The sequence below is a fragment of the Plasmodium brasilianum genome, chromosome 11, assembly GCF_023973825.1.
Source record: "Plasmodium brasilianum strain Bolivian I chromosome 11, whole genome shotgun sequence".
In the NCBI taxonomy this organism is placed as follows: domain Eukaryota; phylum Apicomplexa; class Aconoidasida; order Haemosporida; family Plasmodiidae; genus Plasmodium; species Plasmodium brasilianum.
The window spans coordinates 33815-35878 of record NC_090124.1 but is presented as its reverse complement, the minus strand read 5'-3'; the positions used below and the strand labels follow the sequence as shown (position 1 = coordinate 35878).

At 20.4% G+C, this 2064-nt stretch overlaps 1 protein-coding gene across 1 annotated transcript; it reads right to left on the bottom strand.

The window, feature by feature from the left end:
* Positions 1-597: 597 nt before the first annotated feature.
* Positions 598-1100, bottom strand: MKS88_003491 (uncharacterized protein; the record flags this gene model as incomplete). The annotated part of the gene is made up of 3 exons (XM_067216586.1): positions 598-707; positions 820-1026; positions 1058-1100. 3 exons carry the CDS (start codon positions 1098-1100, stop codon positions 598-600), a joined length of 360 nt encoding a protein of 119 aa, XP_067072306.1.
* Positions 1101-2064: the final 964 nt, after the last annotated feature.

Sequence of the window (2064 nt, the reverse complement as noted above, 5' to 3'; positions counted from 1 at the left end):
TTATATTTAACAAAACTACTATTACGTCTATTCTGTTTCTTCTCTTTCTCAGAAACGTTATCCTAATTAACGTGTAAAACGTATGTATACTTCAATAAATAAATTTATATAATGAGTATAATTTTAAAACCTAATAAAATTATACCTTTAAAAATTACATATATCCTGAAATAGTGATAAAAACATAAACGTAAATATAATAAAAAAGTAAATAAACTTATTTGTAAAAATATAACTTTTGTAAATAAGTGGAACAAACTTATCTATTCCATTTTTTTACCTATATAAGTAAAAAAAAAAAAAAAAAATAGATAAATGTAAATTTTCTTATGCAAATTATGAAATATTAATTATATACATAACCATGAAATTTATTAATTAAGCATTTAATCTAGGTACTATGAGAATAACATAGGTTGCAATATTTTAGATAATAGCGAAAGGAATATAATTCATGTATCACATATATAACAGGAGTTTTATGTACTCTTATGTGCATAAAATTTCATGGGTATTATAATATGTGAATTCAATTCAAAGATATAAAGGAATCATTCTTATGTATAAATCTAGGGAGAGTTCAAGAATATTCATATCCTAATTTGAATCGTTATGGTTAGACTTATTTAGCTTATTATATTTTATCGTTACATAGGCATATAAAGGAATCATGGATAATAAATATAATGCAGGAAATAAATAAAAATCTGGATAAAATAGTGAGGAATAAGTTCAGGTGGAACAGACTTTTTGCTAAAAATTATTTTAAAGCTATATCTACATTTTTATTATATTTGTTAGACATACTTTATAGTTTACAATTCATTTTGTACTTAATATGTAGTAGCCGTGATGTATCGTTTTTATAATTTACACCTAATTTCATTAAGAGGTTATCGTTTGACGGTGACTCTATTTCTTCTGTTGATATATCTCTTTCGTTTTGATACTTGCTTTCTATTTTTTCAAGTTGTGTTCTATAATATTCAGAATCGTTGAATGAATTATACGGTTTCTGATATATATCTATGAACCTTATTCATGAATATTTTTCTACTCGAGATAGGTATATGCTTCTTCTTATAATAATGTTCGTACATTTATGTCTAATGTATAAGTTAGGTTAATTTTTGTTAATAGATAATTTGCCAAAGTTACTTTTTTAAAAGTTAAATATTAAAAAAAATATCTATGTTTCCACATAAATGAAATAATAGTTTTAAAATAAAAATTTAACGTTACAGAAATTGTAGAAAATTTTTTGTGTGCACTAATTATTCAACTTCATAGGAATACTGACATATCGATATTAAAAGGGAAAATGACAAAATATTAATGAAGTAGAAAATTTTATTTATTTGTATCATCATGTCGAATTTTTTTTTGAAATATCAAATCTTTTGAGGCAATATAACTTTCGGAAATATAATTTTATGTATATTAATTAATAGAATATATATAATAATTTGTTTTATTGTTTCCTACTTAAAATTTAAAACTTTATAGCTTTCTTTAGTTAATGATAATTATAACATCCATTAAAAGATAAAAAGAATAAAAATGCATTAAATAAATATATTTTATTAAAATTTCTAAGTAGATATATTAATAATTTACTGTAAATAGTATAGAACTTTAAAGAAAATATAATTATTATATGCTAATTACAACTAGACAAACTGTAAATAATTTACCTCAGAAAATTATTTTATACATTATGTGCACGTATTATTAAAGGGTTTCACTATTTTATTTATTAGAATTAATAAAATGTAATAATACTGAATTATATAAAATATAAAGGTTAAACTTCGGAAAAATACAATTCTTAATTTCAATATTACTATTAAAATAACGAAAAATACATTGAAATCTTTTAATATCTTACATACGAATTTTTTTTTTTAAATAATATGGAATATACAGAATAATTAGGATACTAAATATATATACGTAATAACAACAATTTAGTAAAATTTTTATTAATACACATGTGGTGTGTAAAATATTAACATAATTATATATTTTATGTAAAAATATTTAATGGTTTTTTAATAGTAAAAA